Source organism: Heptranchias perlo, chromosome 2 (genome assembly GCF_035084215.1).
Source record: "Heptranchias perlo isolate sHepPer1 chromosome 2, sHepPer1.hap1, whole genome shotgun sequence".
Taxonomy (NCBI): Eukaryota; Metazoa; Chordata; class Chondrichthyes; order Hexanchiformes; family Hexanchidae; genus Heptranchias; species Heptranchias perlo.
In genome coordinates, this window is record NC_090326.1 from 88,552,578 (window position 1) to 88,576,559 (window position 23,982).

The 23,982-nt window shown below is 42.1% G+C and overlaps 1 protein-coding gene across 2 annotated transcripts in view; it reads left to right on the forward strand.

The window, feature by feature from the left end:
• LOC137341081 (thrombospondin type-1 domain-containing protein 7A-like) overlaps positions 1-23,982 on the forward strand; it is a 368,227-nt gene that overhangs the window by 138,854 nt on the left and 205,391 nt on the right. For both annotated transcript variants that reach the window (XM_068003999.1, XM_068003992.1), the window contains exon 2: positions 20,006-20,804. In XM_068003999.1, coding sequence (XP_067860100.1) covers positions 20,006-20,804 — 799 coding nt within the window. The remainder of the gene's footprint in view (positions 1-20,005; positions 20,805-23,982) is intronic.

Sequence of the window (23,982 nt, forward strand, 5' to 3'; positions counted from 1 at the left end):
CCGAACTTCCCCTCTCCTCCCACCCCGATCTTCCCCTCTCCCTCCCGATCTTCCCCTCTCCCACCGCCCCCCCCCATCCTGGTCTTCCATTCCAGCGCCAGATGTCGTCTTGCTCTTTCACTTTCTCCACCCCCCCCCCCCCCCCACATTACAGCTCCTGACGGCAGCCAGTCTATCAATCAGGCTGGCTGCCGGGCGCAAAACCCGGAGAGGACGTTAATCATCAGCAATCAACATGCGATTGTGTCAGAAACAGTAAGTTTTGTTCATGCAGGTTTGCCACGCGCACCTTCATCTCCCCGCCACCCCGCTGTCAACCCGCCACTGTTGTAAAATCGAGCCCCATATAATTCGTAAGCTACATCTTGAGAGATCTGCTGGTTTTACATATAAAATCAGTATTTGTACTATTGTTGACGTTTTGCTAAAATTGTCAACAGATGGAATTTCATCCCCAATATGTAGCAAAAAATCAAGTAAATTGATGTTATTTAATTTATCTTAGAAAAACACTAAACTATTTTATTTTCTTCAAGGCCCTTCTTAACTTTACTTCTCCCTATTTCTGTAAGCTCCTCCATACATACAACATCCACCCTTCCCCCTGAACTTTCTGTACCTTCAACTCTGGCTTCTTGTGGATCTCCCCCCCACCCCCACCCCCACCCCCATTTCCTTTGCCCCATCTTTGCCAGCCATGCTTTCAGCTGTCTAGGCTCTATGCTCTATAATTACCTCGCTAAACCTCCAACTCTCCACTTCTCTCATCTCCTTGAGAGCCTTCTTAAAACCCACCTCTTTGACCAAGCTTTTGGTCACCCCTTTTAATATCTTCTCCTTTGGCTCAGCATCCATTTTTGTCAGATTACATCTCTGTGAAGCACCTTGGGATGTTTTTCTACGTTAAAGGTGTTGTTGTTGTTAATTGTTGTTGTTTAGTTTAATATTTAAAATAAGCAGATGCCTAAAAGACATATGTTTAATCGGTATACGCTTAACAGGTATATGCCTGGCAGATATATGCCCACCAGATATACGTCTAACAGATACATGCCTATCAGATATCTGCTTAATTGGAGAAGACTAAAAAATATATACCAGCACAAACAGTAAAATATTTTTGACATGATTTATAAATCACTAGCCACTTTGAGCAGGGAGGTGCCAAGTGGAGGCTGTGATGTTTCCTAGCAGGGAGTAAGGAAAATTGGAAAGGAGAGTTCAACCTGGGCAGATCTGGTGCCTCCTGACAGTTGGCTCCATAGGTCACTTGTTGCAACCTGGGAGCAGATCACATATGCAACCTCGTGGCTACAGAGGCGTCAGAACAATGGCCGAAAAGGAATACATTAGAGAAAAGCACAAAAAAATCTCCAAAAACTATAAAGGGAGAGTTGAGTTGAAAATAAATCATGAAATCTAATTTTAGGCTGCCCTGCAACAGAACAACAAGAACAACAACTTGCATTTATATATTGTCTTTAACGTTGTGAAACATCCCAAGGCGCTTCACAGGAGCGTTATCAAACAAAATTTGACAAAAATTGATCCCTCCATTGTGATTGTTCAAGGCACTCTGTTCGCTGATACACCAAAAACAGGCAGTGTGACAGATACTAACAACCTTCCAAGCCAATATGTACCTCTCCAGCTGAAGGGAAAACCGGTAGTACTCAAATCATAAGCGAGGGGAATGGCACACAGGCACTTGGCAAGAAATTATTCATGAGCTTTCTGGAGTAAAATAAGAATACAAGCAATTGGTGCACATGTGTACATATATAATGTTTCAATAATGAATTATTGTAGAGCTTATATTGTGTTATATATACATAGATTTTTTTGGATTTGCCAGTTTTGTCACCCTTAGAGTTATGTAATGGAGAAGGACATGGATGCATTCAAAAACACAAATTACCATTCAATTAGACACAACAAAGATCTATTTCCATCTCTCTCTCTGTATGTTAATATTCTCGTATTCACAAGCACAGTGATTGCTGCAGCGACAACCGCATTTATTGAGGTTTTCATGAACCCCTCGAGCCATTGCTAGATCGTCTCCCGCAAGATCTGAGTAGGTCCTTTCTTCATTGATGTCTTGATAAATACTCATCTGAATGGTGGAGTTTGAAAAGAAATCAATAAGATCTCCAAAAAGGAGAGCAAATAATAACTTCGAGCAGCTATGCTGGTTCTGAGGCCATAAGTAGCCCTTTTCCTTAACCATGCTTGTTAATTATTGACTTCAAAATATGATAAGGCTTGATGATGAATATAGTACCTCTTACCTCAAGGTGTTATTTTGAAGAATACATATCTAATATTTATAAAATTATATTGTAAGAAGTCCAGTGGCTGTATGGCTGGCCTTTTCTTTAAAGAAAAGAACCAGTGGATAAGTATTCTGATTTATTCTTTTGTTAAAAGTAACAATTAACAGTAAATAAATCAAACATAAATAAATATGATTAAAAGATAGCTTGAATATAACATTTCATTTTTGAAGAACCACTTACAATAGGAGACTTTATAAAAACTTGATCATTCAGGACAGAAATTCCAATATGTGGGAATGGTCCCCCGGTGTTAGTTTTACAAGCAGGGGCTGAAAAATTGTTCCTTCATGACCTCATAATTTCCCCGATGTGAATATGCACTGTGCTATTTTCCGATATGCATTTTCTGGCAGTGGATGCAGTTCTCACCCAGGATGTGCGTGAACTTCTTCATGTATGCTTAATGCACTTAACTGAAGTCATTGATAGCCAGTTGTCCATTTGCCAAGTTTCAGATTGAAGTCCTGTCCTGCATTAGATCCACCTATGCAAGATGATAATTAGAGGCAAGTTGCATTCTTGTGGGGGTGGGGGGCAGGGAGCTCTTAACAGGACACAGCTTTTTTTTAACATTTTAAATTGAAGCTCGTTTTCAAAGCACACCAGCACAGGTTATAATGCTTGACAATGAAGAGGGACAAAGAAGGCATTCCATGGAGATTAGTTGTCGCTAGAGCCGGACTGCCCACATCACCATAATGCCACCAACCATACTTACAGGTTCTGGCACCCCTACTTGGTAATGACCAAGAGGAACTGCCTCTACAGTCTCTGGGTAAATACGGAGACAGTTACAGAGCTGTGCCATCTATTGTATGGGCTTCTGCAGTCAACCTGCTCTGAAGGGTCAGTATTGCCAATTACAGTCAATGTCACCTTTTCACATAATTTGTGTGTCTGGCTCCTTCCAGGCTAGCACAGTGAGCATGTGCAGTATCAGTCAATTTGCTGCTGTCCACTGATGTATTTAACAGATGACTGATATATTGGTCAGCAAGGCTGACATTTTCTTCTCCTTTTCCATTGACTAACAACAACAGAGTTGGATTCCCCAAAGTCTACAAGGTCATTGATTGCACCCTCAGATAACCAACAGGGCTCCTAAACACAATGCCATGGTCTACATGAACCAAAAAGGGTTTTTATTACATCACTGTTCTGCTGTTCAGTAATCAGAAACTTCTGATCTTGCAGGGCAATGCCTGGTTCCTAGGCAACATGTCTAGAGATCCAAAGTAGAACACGTCCGCAGGGTCACCATGTACAAATCCCCAGACAAAAGGGGGAAGAGCGTCCCCAATGCCTCTCTGATCCTGATGGCTACTTTTGTGTGTGGCTGCCTCAGGATGTGTGTAGAGCCCCAGTACGCAAACACCAAGTGTCACTACGTGCTGAGTTTCTGCCTGGTCAACACACTGAGAAGGCTGGGTCTGGCCACACTGACTGAGCAGATGCAGGATGTCCGTCAAGCTGGACCATCCCCCCCGCCTGTCCCAGGTGGAGAAATTCCTGAGGAGGAACCCCTTCGACCACAAGGCTGTCAAACAGTGGTCAACACGAAACGTCCTGAGAGTCCTGCAAGGAAAGGAAAGGGTGAACTCGATCGGGTTCTTCCCCAACCAGATGGTCGACGCCATTTGGCAGAATATCTCATCCCCAGAGCTGACAAACAGGCACCAGAATGTAGTCTGGAAGATGGTTAAAAAAGCCCTCCCAGTGCGATCCTTCCAACACGCACAGAATTTCAGCGCCACTGCGAGCTGTCCTTGAGGCCGTGGCAGGGAGGAGACCATCGTCCACCTCCTGAGGGGATGCCCCTTCATGCAGAGGGTGTGGAGAGAGATGCATTGATATCTGTCCTGGTTCATCCCCAACAGTTTGGTAACACAGGATACTGTGCTCTATGCGCTGTACCTGGAACGCACAACGAGACAGACATCATCTGTGGTTGGAAGACCATCAACTTGGTGAAAGATGCCCTTTGGTCCGTCCAAAACCTGCTGGTCTTCCAGCTGAAGGAGCTGTCCACAACTGAGTGTTGCCGACCGGCACACTCCAAGGTCCAGGAGTACGTGCTGCGGGAAGCACTGAAGCGAGATGAGACCTACACAAAGATTCTAAGGGGAAAGGCCACTGTGTAAGGCCACCCCACCTTGTATTGTATTATACACCATGAATCATAAGGAATATACTGTGATTGAATTGTAATATTGAGATCGCATTGTGTGCGATCTGTGATGTATTGGTTTGAATGTACTGGTTTGAAATTGTGATATTTACATTGAACTGTGTGTATCTTTAAATTCTATGAAATAAAGTATACTTTGAAATTTAAAAAGTCACAATTTTTTCATTCTATGACAATCGTCTGTGCCATGCTTAGTAGGGAGCAAAGGCAGTCTGCAAGGATGATTCCTTGGAGGCCAACCTTCTTATAGAATTTCTGACAAAAAGGGGTGGGGATTTGCCTTAAGTGGGTCTTGCCCCAAATTCCACTTGTACCTGCTCAGATTGTGCAATATTTGTCTCCACGGTGGAATTTTGGAACTAGAGTTTTTCATTGCTCATTAGAATATGATAGCACTGTCAGCGTAAATATATTGTGTAGAGGTGATAGTTGGGAGCAAAACAAGCTTGCAGCAGCTGTAACATAAATGATGTACTTTTCACATACAAGGGTACATTTTCTATATAAATGGGATGCATCTATTTTATAAATAGGAATCCTACATAAATGAAACATGGCTCCTGTATAATTTTGTTCGCAGTATGTGGACGCACTGGTAAGGCTACAATTATTTCCCATCCCTAGCTGCCTGAGAAGGTATTAGATTTCTAATTGTTCGTACACTTGTTTGTCAAACTCATAGTGTGAATTAGAGTCAGGTATAGGCCAGACTGGATAGGGATGGTAGGTTTCCATTACTGAAGAACATTAGTTACATCTTTATGACAATCCGGCAGCTTTCATGGTAATTTTTTCTGGTGACAGCCCACAAATTACCAGATTTATTGATTTCAATTTTATAACTTGCCATGGTTGGATTTGAACTCATGACCTCTGAATTGCTAATGCAGTACCATAACCAATATGTTACTGTACCCTACCATTTAGTGTATAAATGTTATAGAATTCACGTAAAAAGCTATGTCTCCGATACAAATGGCATATAGGACCTGTATAAACTGATGCTTTGCATATGAATGGCATAAAGCTGTCGATTGACACTTGTATGATTTCCTGCTAGTATTGTCTTTTACAATGTGTGTACTGTATCTATCTGCTATTTTGCTTTCCCATTTAGCCAAAATTCTTGGTATTTCATGTCAGATTTTTATTTTCAAAATACCTTAAAGCGTGGTAAAATGATTTATTTGGTATGGAATATGGAATTCATTTATGTCTGTTAAGGTGCACATAAATTTTAGACGATCAGTATGTCATAGTTGAAAGTACTTCACTTGCTGCATAGTTTGCAATATATTGATACACTTTTAATACATATTGTGCACTTACACCATCCGTAAATAATTACTTTGAGCACACCAGAATGATATACAGACTTAAAAAAAATGGAGGCTGGAAATTACTGTGAATCAAGTTGTATGAATGCTTAAGAAACTCCTATCAAATTCCTCTTTGTGCTATTTTAACAGACATGTTCACTCATTTATCTTAATAGATTAATGACTGCTAACATAATGGAAAGATAAATTTTATACAAATTTGTTGAGTTTTCATATACTTCCATTTTTCACAATTTCCAGGCTTGGATGCTTCAAATTATATATCCAATTTAATTATATATCCAATTCAATATCCAGTTTAGTTTCCTTAGTAGCTATCCCCTTGTTTTTATTGATTGAATACCTTGGTCTCTGTGGGATTCAGCTTCTAACTCCATGGGCTGCATCTCTCTCCATTGTACTACTCAAAATCGGGCAGTATTGCAACAAAGGAAGAATGAAAATGGGGCAAGAAGGCCTGTCGCCAGATCCCCACCCCTCAGAATGCTACTGGAAATGTTGCCCATACCCCCCCCACCACCCCAAACAGCCAAGAACTGAGCTTTGACCACCCCACCACATTTAAATAATGGCGGGGATGTGAGGCTAAATAAAGCATCCAATTTCCCTGCCTTCCAAGTGAAGTACTGCTAACCCTTGCTACCTATAGAAGGGTGGTGGTGCCTGATGGGCTGTGGTGGGAAGCCCGCTGATGATCCTGTTGAAGAGAAAGGACCAGCTGGTGGCCATCTCTCTTTCTCTCCTGCCCTCATATCTGCTGCGGCAGAGACCGAGGTGCATAGAGAGCCTTCAGTTCAAATTTTTAACAAAATTTTCAGGGTCTGATACTCTTTTTAATGTAGCCTCTTCCTCTTTCTGGCCCTGAGGCACATGTGATGCTGCAGTGGAGACGATTATTTCTCTGACAACAGTGGGCTCCCTTTGTGACAGAAGTGCTACTGGGGGCCTAACGTGTAACTATAATGAGCTCTGACCCAGGAAAATAGATTAGGGTAATGGCAGGGGCGGGCAGCAGGTGGACATCCTGCCCCAACCCACCTCTGGTGATGAACCTGCTCTGGAGGGAAATCCAGTCCTATCTGATAATGTTTTGTAAAAAAAACATGGGCACAGTTTTGTTGCCTACATGAAGGATGTTTGCTATAATGGCCTAGTTCTGCAGCATTATGTAGATGTTTAAAAACAATGTTTATAAACATTGCTGGCATGGTGCATATATTGCCCAACTCTAGTTGCCCTGAGAAAGTGCTGATGGGCCACCTTCTTGGACTTCTACAATCCTTGTAAAACTACAGCAGAAAGAAATATTCAAAGTTTTGCAAGGGTTTTAGAGGATAAACACTGACAGATTGTTTCCACCCTTTGATGAGTCAGTAATAAAGGGGCATACATTTAGGATTAGTGTTAAAAGCAGGGAGGATAGCTTTTCATAATATGGACTGCATTACCACAATTGAAGCTGATTCTACTAATATGTTTAGAAATGAAAGGAAAGGAAAGAACTTATATAAAGCATTTATATAGCGCCTTTCATGACCCCAGAACGTTCCAAAGCACTTTACAGCCAATGAAGTACTTTTGAAGTGTAGTCGCTGTTGTAATGTTAGTTAAAAATTTGTAGAAATGTTAAATGAGATGGAGTAAGAGCAGGGAATAGGATTAGAGGAAATATCTCCGATGTGATGCTAGCACCAGCATTTCTGTTCCCCCTGTCCCCACAAAAATAAAAGAAAAGGAGAGCTGGAGCTCTTTTGTGGAGTGGCCACCAGCAGTCCCTTTAAGGACCATTGGTTAGGCCACTCACTGTCTGGTACAAATGAGTGGAGTGTGTGCAGCTTTATACTTCAAAATTGCAATAGGGGTCCGACAATGGCATTGGGCACTGATTTGCATATTTAAACTGCCTCCTCACGAAACAGCGAGAGTGCTGTGTGCCCATTTACAGGCCTGCCTGAAAATCGTATCAGGCGGGCCTTGGGAAAATCGGAGTCCCCCACCCACCCCGATTTTTCTCTGTCTGGTGAAAAATGAATGGGGGGCAGTTAAAAATCACCCCCATTGATATTCTAACTGACAACCAGCCATCACTTTACAACCACAGAAATTGTAAGATTTTAAACTTGTTATCTTATGCGGTTGTCGGTGTTCTGCATAACCCCATATACAGCTCCATGTGTTGTAATAAATAAATATATATTTTGTTCATACCAGTGCAGATCTGGCGCTGCACTGTAAAACATTTGCATTTGCCTCACATTCTGACTTCAGCTACAAAGTATAGCATCTTGCACATGCAAAATTATCTTCCTGTCAATGTACTTTACTGATAGCCAGCATGTGTGTTAAATCCAACGTCACGGATTTAAACACTGAACCCAGATTAAGGCACCAGGATTCAGTGTAAATACGTTATTAGATACTGCCAAATACTTGCCAGCAAAATACTTAACACTGTGGCAAATTCAGTGGTTTTACAGCACAGTGCTAGATCTACATGGCTATGAACTAAACATATTTATTTCTTACAACACATGGGGAGCATATGAATTGAAGCAGAACATTGACATGCACTTAAGATGGAAAGTTTAACATCTTACAGTTAGTGTGATGGTGAAGTGCTAGCTGATTGTTAGTTAGACTAGCAATGACATCTTGTAAAGTGCTAAAGCTAACCAAAGCACAGCACCCAAGGAACAAATGGGATGGAAGGCCTCCATTTAATATAGAGGATAACTTTAATTATCCTTTCTGTCCCAATATGGACTGTATCTTTTGCGATGTCATCTGATTACAAAGCTGAACTCAGAACTGTCTACTACCTTTTAGAACGAATATTAACATTTAACTTAGCTTTGTCCCGATTTGCAATAATTGCACGTTAACATTTATTCATTGCATTTCATGGCTGTTATTTTGTAAGGTTTCAAAGGTACAAACACAAAATAGCTTTAGTAAATGATAGAGGGTTTTCACATACAATTGTGCTTAAGTTGTCAGAAAAATTGCAAGGTACTTAATTCTTATAATTAGGCTCTGTGTAGATGTGAGGTGTTGTTAAAGGTCAAAATTAGAAGTATGTGACTCAAACTTGTAAGTCTACAACCTACACTACACTATATGTTGGCAGAAGATAGTTGGGACAATTTAATTTGGCAGCAGCTATAGTATTTTACAAGCTACAGAAATATTATGATCTGTGAATTTCATTTTTTCATTTTTTTTATCATTCCTCCCTTCAAGCTTTCATTTTCTATTTTTAATTCTCATATTCTGTTACCTTTTTTTGAATTATCACTACATAATTTTTGCTTTTTTATTTTCTTTGTCGCTTTAGTTCTCCTTTTCTTTTGGCTCTTTCACTTTAATTCTGTCTTCTACCCTGTTTTCTTTTAGCTCCCTTTTGCTTGCCTGATTTTTTTCCTTTACGAACATTCAAATTAAGAACAGGAGTAGGCCATTCGGCCCCTCGAACCTGCTCTGCCATTTGATAAGATCATGGCTGATCTGATTGTGACCTCAACCCTATTTTCCCGTCTACCTACTATAACCTTTGACTCCCTTGTTAATCAGGAATCTATCGAACTCAACCTTAAAAATAATCAATGACCCTGCCTGCACCGCTCTCTGGGGAAGGGAGTTCCACAGACTCATGACCCTCTGAGAGAAAAAAATTCTCCTCATCTCCGTCTTAAATGGGAGAACCCTTATTTTTAAACTGTGGTCCCTAGTTCTAGTCTCTCCCACAAGGGGAAACATCCCCTCAGCATCGACCCCTTCTAGTCCCCTCAGGATCTTATATGTTTCAATAAGATCACCTCTCATTCTTCTAAACTCCAGTATATACAGGCCCAACTTGTCCAACCTTTCCTCATAAGATAACCCCCTCATCCCAGGAATCAGTCGAGTGAACCTTCTCTGAACTGCCTCCAAAGTAATTATGTCCTTTCTTAAATAAGGAGACCAAAACTGCACAGAGTATTCTAGATGTGGTCTCACCAATGCCCTGTACAACCGTAGCAAAACATCTATACTTTTATATTCCATTCCCCTTGCTATAAGTGACAACATTCCATTTGCCTTCCTAATCACTTACTGTACCTGCATACTAACTTTTTGTGATTCATGTACCAGGACACCCAGATCCCTCTGTACCTCAGAGTTCTGCAATCTCTCTCCATTTAAATAATATACTGCTTTTCTATTCCTCCTGCCAAAGTGGACAAGTTCACATTTTTCCCACATTATACTCCATCTGCCAAATTTTTGCCCACTCACTTAACCTATCTATATCCCTTTGCAGACTCCTTGACGGTGATTTTAAACCCCAAGAACGGGTGGGTTAGGAGCAGGTGTGAGTTGAAAACAGTTGTTTTTTTGGGTCGCAACCACAACATTTTCAGACTTTGCATTCCCAGTGGGAAGCCTGTTCTTTTACGTGCCCAAGTTAAACCCGGGAATAAAGCCGGTTGCGGTCACAACCCAAAAAACAACTATTTTCAACTCCCACCCGCCCTCAAGCACCAGTTCGTGGGGTTTAAAATCACCCCCTTATGTCCTCTTCACAACTTATTTTCCTACCTACCTTTGTGTCATAAGAAAATTTAGCAACCATACATTCGGTCCCTTCATCCAAATTATTGGTATAGATTGTAAATAGCTGAGGCCCAAGCACTGATCCCTGTGGCACTCCACTCGTTACATCTTGCCAATCTGAAAATGACCCACTTATGCCTACTCTCTATTTCCTGTTAGCTAATCAATCCTTTATTATGCTAACATGTTACCCCTACACCATGAGCTCTTATTTTGTGTAGTAGCCTTTGATGTGGCACCATGTCAAAAGCCTTCTGGAAATCCAAGTACACCACATCCACAGGATCCCCTTTATCTACACTGCTTGTTACTTCCTCTAGAACTCTAATAAATTAGTTAAACACGATTTCCCTTTCACAAAGCTGTGTTGACTCTGCCTGATTGCATTGCGATTTTCTAAGTGCCCTGCTAACCTCCTTGATAATAGATTCTAGCATTTTCCGTATGAAGGATGTTAAGCTAACTGGCCTGTAGTTTCCTGCTTTCTGTCTCCCTCCTTTCTTGAATAGAGGAGTTACATTCACTATTTTCCAATCTGATGGGACCCTTCCAGAACCTAGGGAATTTTGGAAAATTAATACCAATGCATCTATTTCTCTGCAGTCACTTCTATTATGACCCTAGGATGAAGTCTGTCAGGACCTGGGGACTTGTCAGCTCTTGGTTCTAATAATTTTTTCAAAATCCTTTCCCTGGTGAATGTAAATGTTTTAAGTTCCTCCCTCCCTTTCACCTCTTGATTCACAATTATTTCTGGCATGTTATTTGTATCCTCTACAGTGAAGACGAACGCAAAATATCTGTTCAATTCATCCACTATTTCCTTATTCTCCATTATTAATTCCCCAAACTCACTCTCAAGAGAACCAACGTCCACTTTACTTACTCTTTTCCTTTTTAAATACCTCTAGAAACTCTTACTCTCTTTTTATATTTCTAGCTAGCTTTTGCTCATACTCTAATTTCTCCCTTATTATTCTTTTAGTCATTCCTTGCTATTTTTTATATTCTGTCCAATCTTCTGACCTGCCACTAATCTTTGCGGAATTGTATGCTTTTTCTTTCAATTTGATACTATCTTTAACTTCCTTAGTTAGCCATGAATGGTACGTCCTTCCCCTAGAGTCTTTCTTTCTCACTGGAATGTATCTTTGAGTGTTATGAATTATCTCATTAAATGTCTGCCACTGCATCTCTACTGACATATCCCTTAACATAAGTTCCCAGTTCACTTTAGCCAGCTCTGTCTTCCTGCCCTCATAATTGCCCTTATTTAAGTTTAAAACACTAGTCTTAGACTTACTCTTCTCTCCCTCAAACTGAATGCGAAATTCAATCATATTGTGATCACTGCTACCTAGAGGCTCCTTTACAATGAGGTAATTAATTAATCCTGTCTTATTTCACATTACCAGATCCAGAATAGCCTGCTCTCTGGTTGGCTCTAGAACATGTTGCTCTAAGAAACTGTCCCGAAAGCACTCTATGAACTCATCTTCCAGGTTACCTTTGCCAATCAGATTCTTCCAATCTATATGTAGATTAAAATCATGCCTCTTCAATAGTTAGGAGCTTCAGTAATGACATCAGTTACTGCTTCTCTTCACTACTGCAGTGATCAGTTTAGAGCATGAAGTGAGACTGCCAGCTTAAAGGCCCAGGGAAGAGATAGAGATGGAAGAAGATAGTGGAATGAAGAGGAAGGGGTGTGAGCTGGGCAGGAAGGTATGAAGAGGACAGAGAAAGAAGGTGCGAGAAGAAGAAGACGGGATTAAATTATTTACAGAGGTGATGTAATGATAAAAAAATAAAAACCAGATAAATGCAACGTTAAAAAATTTAGGACTGAAGCAAATAATAAAAAAAAGTCACGGCCTAACAGATATAAGATCAGTTTGAGGCAGTAAATATTGCCAGTTCAAAAATTGTGGGGTAGATTTTCAACTTCTCCGCCCGGGCAGTTATATAGTGGAGTGAATCGGCCATCATTCATGGAACCCACCCAATTTTCATTTCATTGATTTCAGTTACACGTCTTATATACACTCAGCCATCAGGAAACTTGCAAACAGTTTCGACTTAAGCACATATTGTCCTTTCTCTTTGCAGAGAAATACAATGCAGCATCTATATACTTACTGATCTAAAGTATCACTTAATAGTTCTGCCACTTAACAACAGTTTTTCTGTCTGGCCAAGTGAACTTCATGTTTTCTAGGAATCCTGACACAAATCCTGATCTTCATAGCCAGACACAATTTAACCTATTAATTAATGTATTAGCTAGCAAGACTGACATTAAAAGATATAAAATCAAATTGTCCTATTTCACCTCATTTGAAACATACAGTATTCTATCTCATGGTACATAATCAGCAAACTTAAAATGGGTTCTTTTATGAAGGTACCATTGTCACCCCCTGTATAAAGTGATACAATAAGAGTTGAGCAATAATGACTCATTTTCAAAAACTGGTATCAAATAAATAGTTTGCAGCTAAGGCTCAACCTCCTAGATATCATTTGTTAGTTATGACACGCGTACTTTACAACCTGAAAGAAACAAGTTGGGCCTGTGCCAGTTAGTAGTGAGGTCTGTATATAAAATTACTCTGTAACTTTATGCAAGCTCATTTTGCTTCCTCCTTGTAGCTCAGACTTCAACTGTCTCCCATCTCATTCCCCTCCTAAATGCTGACATTAAATCATCAAACTTGCATATGATCAGATGGATCCTTCTGCATGAATTTGGTCACTGCTGTGATTGTTAGGTGGCATCAACTGCTGCTTCCATTTCCATAACTATAATCGCACTATTGCACATTTAACATTATTGCCAAATCATTAATGCTCCCATAAACTCATGGGGCTCAATTTTCAAATGGAGCCGGGAAGGGGGCGGGGGGGTTAATTTGAGGTCAGGAAACCCATTAGTACGGGTTTCCGGGACGTCCTTACAATTTTGACATAAGGACGTCTTTTATTTTTGTTTGTCGGTTTCCTGTCCGACTGACCGGCTGATTGACAGGCTGATCTCAGTCGGACAGGAGACCAGCCAGGGAGAGGACGTGTTCAGGTAAGTCTGCAGGTAAGTCTTTGTTTGCATGGGTTGGCGGGGGGGGGGGGGGGGGCGGGGGGAGACGGGGGGCATGGGTGGGCAAGGGGCATAGGTGAGCAAGGGGCATAAGTGGACATAGGTGGGCACGGGGGTCACGAGTCATGGGGGATGGGATCGGGGGTCAGTCATGGGCGGGTGGGATCCGTGGTCTGCGATCGTTGAGGGGGATGGTCGGAGGATCGAAGTAGAAGGATTAGGGTTGGGTCGGGGTTGGAGGGGGAGAATTGGGGTCGGATGATCGGGGGTCTGCGATCGGGGAGGGTGTCCGTGATCGGAGGGGGTCCGCGATCGGAGAGGTGGAGTGCGATGAAGATAGGCTTATTGGGCCTGGGGGATGCACTCCTGCTCCTCCCGGCCCACAAGCTGTGCCTTTCTAGGCACTTACCTGCCTTCTCGCCTCCTTTCATGAGGCGTAAAACAGAAGGCCTGGGAATCCCGGCCCCCCGGGGTTGAAATGGGAAATTTGTTAAAGATGGAGGCCTGAAGCGTCCTTGAAAGGTTTTAAGACCCGACCCGCCTCCTGGGACCGGGTTCGCCGCCTGCCCCTTGTCCCGCCTCTGTGAAAACCGGGCGGGTTGGGGGGCGGGTCTGAAATGATGACAATTTTCAATACCCCCCCGCCCCCAACCCACCCATTTTTTACTTTTAAAATCGAGCCCATGTTTCCAACATGGTTACTGAAAATATTAGATTTTAGAGACTTGCCTAAAACATGTCTGTGAAGGATTTTGATGAAGTTGATCATTTAACAGCAATTTAACAATCTTTAGGCGAAATAATTGTATATTAAGTATGATTTTGTCATTGTGAAATTGCTTGCTTATATGTGGGAAAAGAATGCTGTCATTGTTTGTTATTATAACAGTAGCTCTGAATTTTCTAAGTGGGTGCACGGAATAATCTACATTGTCACTACTCAAAATAATATTGGTAACCATGTGGTGCAAAATCTCTATTAGCAGGTAACTTTAGAATAATTAAAGCTACCAATAAATATTGACTCAATGAATATTAACTGTTGGTGAAACCCTTTTAATAATTCCCCCCTACCCCCCACCATGATTAAACCCCCTCCCCTCTACCACCTCCTGACTGAATTCCTGACAGTAATCCTTATTCATTTATTATTTATTATTCAAGTTTGAAAGGAGATTCTGAATAAAAATCCTAATTTAAACAGTTATTTAAGTGGAGCTTTTTGGCATGTCTCTGTTCAGCCATTGGAGCGCCATAGCGTCACTCTGATTTTCCTTCCAGTTCTAATGCACTTCTAACGCACTCTTAAAGGTGTGGGCTGCCTACCCCAAGTATTTAATTGACCCCATGCTTGTGATTTGGGACAGGTCTGTCACTAGCCATGGGCAGTCGTGTGTTACGCTGCACCACCCTTCTGTAGGTGGAGCAGAACTCCCAGAATTTCAGGCCCGATATGTTGGATACCAAGTTTATGTACCAAATACAGCTTGCTTTCCCTCAATTTATCTTTTATCGCCTCACAAGAGCAATTTTTGCAGAGAAATCTCACTAAGTGAGCATTGTATAATTTTTTGGTGATTTGTTAGCTTGTGTGCTAGTTTCTAAATTGTTCTGATTTCTTTTTTTAAAAAAATGAAATTATATTTTCAGCATGAAAATTATAAGAGTATGATAATAAATCCTCTGTCCAAGATGTAAAAAAGAAATCAAGATTTTGCACCTTAAATGGAAATGTTACAAATACTGTATTAAGACATTTGCACCTGACATTTTAACCAAAAGCAAAGTCAAATGATACAACTCAGTCTTGTGCTTAGTTCAAAGGTAATGAATGATACAATGTAACCAATGCAACCTTGGCATCCTATTTGACCCTGAGATGAGCTTCCGACCCCATATCCACTCCATCACCAAGACCACCTACTTCCATCTCCGTAACTTCGCCTGTCTCCACCCCTGCCTCTACTCATCCGCTGCTGAAACCCTCATCTCTAGACTTGACTATTCCAATGCTCTCCCGATCGGCCTCCCATCTTCCATAAATTTGTGCTCATCCAAAACTCTGCTGCCCATATCCTAACTCGCACCAAGTCCCGTTCACTCATCACCCCTGTCCTCACTGACCTACATTGGCTTCCGGTCTGGGAACGCCTCAATTTTGAAATTCTCATCCTTGTTTTCAGATCCCTCCATGGTCTTGCCCTCCCTATCTTTGTAACCACCTCCAGCTCTACAACCCTCCGAGATTTCTGCGTTCCTCCAATTCTGGCCTCTTGCGCATCCCCGATTTTAATCGCTCCACCATTGGCGGCCATGCCTTCAGCTGCCTAGGCCATAAGCTCTGGAATTCCCTCCCTAAACCTCTTATTGCTTGATAATGCTCCTGTGAAGCACTTTGGGACGTTTTACTATGTTAAAGGCATTATATAAATGCAAGTTGTTATTATTGTTGCATTAGAAAGGCCGCTGCTTTGTGGTTTACATGAAAAAATAGCCAAAATTGTGCAATGCATTTCCCAAAACACTGGTTTAAAATTCCCTGAATCTCAATTAATATAAAGCATAATCAAACACAATAAACCAAAACCTTAATCATTATGCAAAGTATGAATCCTATTGTAGAATAGTATAAATTGCTCCTTTTATCTAATCATTTCCCAACAAACCCGTTTCAGATATTGTAATTTAAAATTAATTCATATTACAAAATTATATGACTTTTTTTATAGCCTTTAAATAGATCATTGTACTGTTTTTGTTCTAATGACTGAGATCTAGCTGCACCTTAAAGTTCCACTGTTATTCTGCCACTTACTGTTTCACTTATATTAGTTAACATAATGAGTGCAGAATCGGTGGAAGTCAGAGGGGGTGAGATTAGACGTGGGCAGAACCGCAAAACAGATGCATTGATCTCTCTTTATACTCCCTGCCCGATATTGCCTGTTATACTCCTCACCTGATATTCAGGCCCATTAACTTCAATCGAACAGAATATCAGGTGTGTCGTATAATGGGCGGCAAATGCGATTCCGCCTGTGGAAAGAACATACCAGTCTCCTCCTTAATATCATTTGAAATTATTACATTATTAACAAAAAACCTAAAATAACGAGTAGATGACATGTAAATACTGTTTTTTCTCTGGCTTTAAGTCTACTGTATAGTATTATAGATTTTAAATTTTTTTTGAGGGACTGCCTGTTTTGTGGCCTCGCCCATGTCCAATTTCACCCCCAATGAGTCCTATAAGACCTTAAGGCCTTAAAATGAGACTGAATGTTAGTGTAGGAACATGTAATGTGCTATTACTTAGTCTGCTGTATTGACGGAGATGTTAACACACCTCATTGGCTTTGAACCATTTTGGGACGTCCTGAGGTCATGAAAGGTGCGATATAAATGCACGTCTTTCTTTCTTTCACACTTATAATAAAACAATCTTATGCTGATATTTGCCTAATATAATTTCAAAGCCTTAAATTGTTAAGCTGAGTTGACAGCATTTTGTGATTGGTTGAGTGATGTCACCAGATGAACATTACTTTTTGGGAAGAATAACCCAGTTTCTGTTTATATTGTAAGGCCAGGTAAATGCGAGGAAAACTCTAGATTACCAAACAAACAAGATCTGAACATTCAAAATACTGAGCCATTCTCAATAACATAGTTGGAAACTCCATGATTTTCATCCAGTGTTACTTTCAATTTCTTGTGACATGACAAGCAGCCTTTTAGGAAAGATAACATTCAAACTAAGGTAGTTAAAGCCTGATTTGTACCCCAACTCGGGTTACCAACTCTGTTTGGAGACATTCCTAGAGGTTTGATCATGTGACATTCTGACCACTTGACATCTGACCATGTGATGCCTGATCACATGACATCTAGTCACACGATTTCTACAAATGTTATCACATTTACCTCATAGAGGTTGGGTACCGTGTAGTTGAGTATTTTTGCTCGTGGTTTTGTGCCATTTCCTTTGAAATTATATGTTAGTCTCTACCTCGATAGCCACATGTGGTGAAGTATCCCACGGTCTAATAGCCCTCAGTTCAAGAACCTTCCTCCTCTCTTCCTCCTTGGTTCTTCCAGTGAGAATCCATGGTCTCTGCACCCTTGTTCCCAATTACCCCACCAGTGGACCCACAGTAAGGTCCCCAGGTTTCACTTACTGCTGCTCTCTCAGTGTTGCTCCCACTCACCATGTTGCTGCTGCTGCTCCTGGCTCTGCAGGAAATGCATGTCCCCATGCACACCAACCCCATGCTCCCCCACTCCCTTGAGCCCCAATCCCACAACCCCCTGTCCTCTTCTCTCCCCCAATCTCCAGTCCCCTTCTCTCCCCTGACCCCATCACCAGATTCCCCATCCCCAGTCTCCCTTGCTCCACAAGCCCCCATTCCCCAGTCTCCCTCTCCCCCCAAGAACCCATTCCCCAGTCTCCCTCTCCCCCCAAGACCTCATTCCCCAATCTCCCTCTCCCCCCAAGACCCCATTCCCCAGTCTCCCTCTCCCCCCGAGACCCCATTCCCCAATCTCCCTCTCCCCCCGAGACCCCATTCTCCAGTCTCCCTCTTACCCTGAGCCCCCATTCCCCAGTCTCCCTCTCCCCCCCACTCTCGAGCCCCGTTCCCCAGTCTCCCTCTCCTCCCAGCTCCCATACCCCAGTCTCCCTCTCCTCCCAGCTCCCATTCCCCAGTCTCCCTCTCCCCCTCACTCTCAAGCCCCCCTAATTTCAGAGAGCACCCCCGAATCCTGACTCTCCCCGATTCCCGACTCTCCGGCCCCCTCCTGATTGCACTCCATGCGGTCGCGGCTCTACTCGAGTGAAGTCACCGAGCTGGAGGCTTCTGTAACAACCCCTGGTGATGTCACGGAGTGGAGGGCACGGGCGCACAGCAGCGGCAAATTTAAATCACTGATCTCCTGTGCTGTTGGAGGCAGCATTTGGGGGGGATCCCCCGATTCCGGGAAAATCCCGGTCATTCCGGGAGGGTTGGGAACCCTAACCCTAGCTCAACCACAGCTAGTTTGACTAACTTTAATTTCAGCTCAGTACCCGACTCCTTCCTTAAGACATCATCTGCCTGACAGGAAATGAACAGAAGAAGCTGATTATAATGTTGCTTTCTGTTTGTTCTGCGTAAAATCATTAATTCACTGCATAAATATCGATAACTGTATATTAAGATAATTAACAAAGCACAGAACTCCAAGTTTATGGCAAATACCAAAACACTCCTGTCGAACATTACTGGTTTGGTTATTGACTCTAGTCAGTAATGAACACACATTAGATATTGTTTAAAACACCCTATTATACCACCATCATGAACATCCTATGGTTTATCCATTCTGAACATGTGTATCTTTGAGTATGATCTATAATTAAAAAGTAAAATTGAATGTAAATGTTGTCCTCTCCCCTTCTAATTGTTGACCCATGCTATTATATTTTCTGTGGGTGCTGGTGGCCCTCCAGTAGCTTGACGAAGTGATCGTTCTTTGTGTGAGCCGAGTGAAAGTTAGCTGGGCAGGTTCAAAGTCAAGCCTGAGATCCTGTCATCCTTACACAATGGGGTCGATTTTAACTTGCCTCAAAATGAGCTGGGTAGACTTACTGCCATTAATGCTGATACTTTGCCCGCTGCCACTTTTACAGGGGCCTCCCACTGGGTGGCCGAAACACCTGCTGCTTTCAAGTGGTAGACCGCTTTTAATCGGGGTCCTATGATGTACACAGGACCTCGATTGCCAATTTAGGACAGCCCTGTACACTCCTACCAGTTTCAATAGTAATAGAGCCAAAGAGGCCCCAGAAAGGTCAATTTTAAATTATTTTTCTGGGGCCAGCAGCAGCAGGATTGCTCCTCCGGACCTCACTAAAATAATCTGGGCCACTGCCACCCTGAGTTGCTCCTACCGCACATCCTTCTCTCCCCCACCCCCCCACCACCACTCCGCGATCACGATCCCCCCCACCCCTTCCCGGATTACCTTGCTGACGGATGGGCAGTCTCTGTGCCGGCCCAAATCCGACAAGCAGCATTGGTGCCCATACCTCTCAATTCCACTTAAATGAGACCCGGGCCTCAAAATGGCACTGGCCTCTACGCTGCTAGAACAAGAGGCTGTTGGTGCGCTGCACTGGTTGGCCGCTCAAAAGTTCAAATGGACCCCAAACACTGGGTGGCAACCAGGAGTGGGAAACCTGGCAGATTCTTCCATGGGACCTTCCTGGCCTACGTAGCTCAGTACCATATGTTGTGGTAGATTTACCCACCACGTCATTAAGGGTGGGGCAAATATTTATATAAGTAATCTATATTTCAGTGTTTAATGGAAAATGTAGTCATGTGAAGTTGTATCAAGTTTTGCATCTTAAACATTTGATATAAGAATCGACCCACTAAACAAAACTCTTCTTAAATTCTTTACCTTGTAGGCGCCTGGGGGAGATGTATGGGAGAGGAGTGTGGTCCAGGAGGTGTCCAAACCAGGTCAGTATGGTGCGCCCATGTGGAGGGGTGGACTACTTTACCCACTAACTGTAAACCAGCGGAAAGACCTGAGAATCAGCAGAATTGTTTCAAAGTTTGTGACGGGCATAAGGACCTATACGAGTGGCAGGTGGGCGAGTGGAGCGAATGCTCGCCTGTGGCTTCCAGGAACCCTATTTCAAGGCAAACATCTGAGTGCCTGAAAGGCGAAGAAGGAATTCAGAGCAGAGATGTAACTTGCATCGAGAAAAGAAATGGAGCTGCAGTGGAGGATGTTATCTGTGACTATTTTGAGACTAAGCCCCACCTCGAACAAGCCTGTATTATCCCCTGCCCTCAGAACTGTGTGGTATTGGAGTTTACTCCCTGGTCTGAATGCACTAAATCCTGTGGGGTGGGATTACAACACCGAATCCGTCAAATCCTGGTCCCCCCGCTCTATGGCGGTGAGCCTTGCCCCAACCTGACTGAGTTTCGGACCTGCACGTTCAATTCCTGTGAAGCAGAAGAAAGTATGTACAGTTTGAGAGTTGGCCCTTGGAGCGCATGCTCTCTTCCGCATTCTCGACAAATTCGGCAAGTAGGAAAAAGGATGAGGGACCCAGAAGCGCGGGAGCTTATGAAGAAAAAGAGGAACAGAAACCGTCAAATCCGTCAGGACACCAAATATTTTGACATTCAGATTGGTTACCAAACAAGACAGGTTACATGTACTCACAAAAATGGAAAGACTGCTGCTCTGAGGTAAGAAGCTCACAGTTAATGAGACACACCTTGTCCCTGTTTTTATTAAGTAACCTTGGTGAATGGCCAAGGCAAGTGCTGAAAAAAGTCAAAGAAATGAAGTAAATCACGAAGTGGTGATTAGGCAACACCAAGCTTGAGTTTTATAAATCTGTAGAATATAGGGATTGGATAGAGCAATATGTTAGACACTGGCTTTCCATCACTGAGATCCAGGTTTAACTGATATGTCTTATAAGATGAAATCCCTCTCTGACTAGTGACTGTAAAGGTCCAATGTGAAATGAGTTGGAACAGTCTCAACCCAGTGGGCATAAAACTGCCCTAATAAAGTGGATAAAATGGCACACATTGAGTTGTATCGACCAGGAAAGGTCCCAGCAGTAGTTGCTTTCCAAGGTTTTTGTTGAGGTATGCTGTGACAGAATAGAGGGAAGTTTATTTTCCATCTAACTACGCTAATCCTGCTATACCTGACCTAAGAATGGGTGCCCAAAGTAGAATACTAACATCCTTCACCTTGATAAGCAGAAAATCACAAAAACATCCATAGGAGAAGTGGTTCTATGCAGTAAGTGAAGTGTCCCCTGGTTCCTCATGCAAGACTGAGTGAAGCTACTGGTACAATTAACAACCACTATAAATTCTGCACTCCTTTCTAAATACGTAGTTAACCCCAGATAAATACTTACCCCATCCAACTACAGAACTCCAATGCACCAAATCACCTGTCATTCATTCTCATTACATCGAATTCCCAATCCAGGCAAAACAGCTCAGCATAGTGTCTGTTATCTGTTTCACACTAACTGCTTCTTGTAAAAGATCATTACTCATAGTGAGATGCTTTAGATCCAGTTGCAGCATCATTGACTATAGGGCTGAGCTGGAGATAATACAAACTGGCAAGTTTTTGACAAGGACTCTTTAAAAATGCTGATTCAAGCATACTCTGATCAAAGCATATCATTTCTTGGCAAATTACTTATACATTTGTTAGGATTTATCTGTATGTTTGTTCTTGACAAAATAATCTGTTTTATTCAAGTATATTATACAAAATATTTATTAAAAGCATCTGATCTTCCTCAAAGCAATTCTAAAAATTCCATTCAGTCATTAATTTAAATTTATTGAGTTTCTGGATTTTAATATTGCACTTTAGTACCCCGTTCTCACTTAACATTATGCAGAGAGTTGCCATAAGTCACAGTAACATCTCTTATAGGCCAGAAAGCCTACAATTTATGGTAAGTGTAGTAATTGATAAATTACCTGAATCATTACATGTCAGTATCTACATTTAAATAGTAGAATTATTTGAGGTGTTCAAAGTTTTACAATTTAGGCTTTTGCATCGAATAAATCCATGTTGAAGCTGTAAACCTCCCGAAATGTCAAAGTACCAACGAATGCAATGTACATTGGTTGAATTATCGTACTTCATCACAGTGTACTGAAGATTAAACCATTTTTATTTCAAATGGCTGGATCTCCTGTTGCATTGCTCATGGGGAGTAGAAGCAGTGGGCTACATCAACATTGGCAGTGCACACTGGGCTACATGCAGAGGTGGAAAGTTGTTAGTGCATGTGTAGAATGAGCCAAAAGATGGGGAATGGAAAAATCATAAGGTCAACCTTGAGAGGAGATCGTAAGAACAACTTTGAGGGGTACACAGTTAATGCACAATTAGTGAACGGTGTAGAGTAAAACAGAGCTCTGAGAATGGAGCAGAGATTGCTGAAAAAGAGGAAGCCTGTGGAGCTGAAAGCATGATGAGATGTAATGGGTAACTGCATTAATAACTCTTGTATTTGTTTTCCATAATTCTTTAATTTTGTATGTGCTTATTATGTTATAAATGTTATTTCCAGTGATGTGTAACAGAACAACAGAGGAAGTAATATGGCAATTGGTTACTTTTCCTACATGTCTACTAAATCGTACGGTTATCTGAGCCAATCCAAAAAACTTCACTCATTTTTGTGCTACAAACACGCTTAAAATGTGAAATAAAAACTGGAAATGCTGGAAATACTCAGCAAGGCAGTGATAGACTTCAAGAGGATATAGACATGCTGATGGCATGGGCGGACAGTGGCAGATGAAGTTTAACGCGGTAAAATGAGGAGAGACAATATAAACTAGAGGGCACAATTCTAGAGGAACAGAGAAATCTGGGGGTATATGTGCACAAATTTTTGAAGTGGCGGGGCAGGTTGAGAAAGCAGTTAAGACAACATACGGGGTCCTGGGCTTTATAAATAGAGGCATAGAGTACAAAAGCAAGGAAGACATGATGAACCTTTATAAAACACTGGTTCGATCACAACTGGAGTATTGTGTCCAGTCCTGGGCATCGCACGTTTGGAAGGATGTGAAGGCCTTAGAGAGGGTGCAGAGGAGATTTACTAGAATGATTCCAGGGATGAAGGACTTAAATTACGTGGATAGACTGGAGAAACTGGGGTTGTTCTCCTTGAAACAGAGAAGGTTGAGAGGAGAATTGATTGAGGTATTCAAAATCATGAAGGGTCTAGACAGAGTGGATAGAGAGAAACTGTTCCCATTGGCGGAACGGTCAAGAACCAGAGGGCATAGATTTAAGGTGATTGGCAAAAAAACCAAAGGTGACATGAGAAAAAACTTTTTTATGCAGCAAGTGGTTAGGATCTGGAATGCACTGCCCGAAGGAGTGGTGGAGGCAGATTCAACCCTGGCCTTCAAAAGGGAACTGGATAAGTACTTGAAATGAAAAAATGTGCAGGGCTACGGGGATAGGGCAGGGGAGTGGTACTAGTTGGATTACTCGTACATAGATCCGGCGTGGACTCGATGGGCCAAACGGCCTCCTTCCGTGCTGTAACCTTTCTATGATTCTAATATCTGTGGAGAAAGAAACAGTGTTAACATTTTAGGTCGATGACCCTTTATCAGAACGGGAAGAAGTTGAAGATTAAACAGTTTTTAAGCAAATACAGAGCCAGGGAAAGTGGGGGGGAGGAAGGGGAGGAAAGGAAAGAACAAAAGGGAAGGTCCCTGATAGGATGGAGGGCCGGTGTGATTAAATGACAAAAGGGATGATGGTGCAAGGCAAGGAGGGTGGTAATGGGACAAGTAAAGAAACAAAAGATGGGTCTAGAGGAGCTGTAAATGGCAACATCAGAACCATTAC